General features: G+C 52.3%; 1 protein-coding gene across 1 annotated transcript in view; it reads left to right on the forward strand.

The window, feature by feature from the left end:
- Nucleotides 1–11: 11 nt before the first annotated feature.
- The window catches only part of CSUI_004278 (adaptin n terminal region domain-containing protein), a 1,087-nt gene continuing 624 nt past the window's right edge, over nt 12–474 (forward strand). Inside the window, exon 1 of the mRNA XM_068064471.1 lies at nt 12–474. This exon is cut by the window's right edge and continues 624 nt beyond it. Coding sequence (XP_067923550.1) covers nt 42–323 — 282 coding nt within the window. The 5' untranslated portion in view covers nt 12–41 and the 3' untranslated portion in view covers nt 324–474.

Raw genomic sequence — 474 nt, forward strand, 5'->3', positions numbered from 1 at the left:
AGTGTCTTTTTATCGGGCGTCTGTATGACCCAGACGCATCGATGGGCACAGCCAGTCTAACTGAACTCGATGGAAGTCAGATAGTGATTGCGTTTGTCGCGTGCCAGTGCACGGGAGGAACCAGCAACGAAGGAGCGCAGTCCGGTTCTCAAAAAGTGGAAAACCACGACGGCAACTTGGCATCCCAGGAGGCAGGAGGCTGCTTGCAGTTCAGAGTTAACGCCAGAAGTGCGGGCGCTAGCTGTAGCCAGGCGATCTGTAAACAGCTGTGTCGATTGATTGAAGAAACAGCTGCTGGAAGACTGCATGTCTTTACTGCGTAAGCGAAAGTGACGCAATGAAGACGGATCTGGAGTCTGTCGAGAGACGAGTTTTCTGAAAAGGAAAAAACACGAAGGAGTGCCGTTTGAAGTTAGTGCTCCCGTGTGGCGAGTTGATCCTCCCCTCCCAACGCAAGATACTATCCAGCACGGT

Source organism: Cystoisospora suis (genome assembly GCF_002600585.1).
Source record: "Cystoisospora suis strain Wien I chromosome Unknown contig_1969, whole genome shotgun sequence".
Lineage (NCBI taxonomy): Eukaryota > Apicomplexa > Conoidasida > Eucoccidiorida > Sarcocystidae > Cystoisospora > Cystoisospora suis.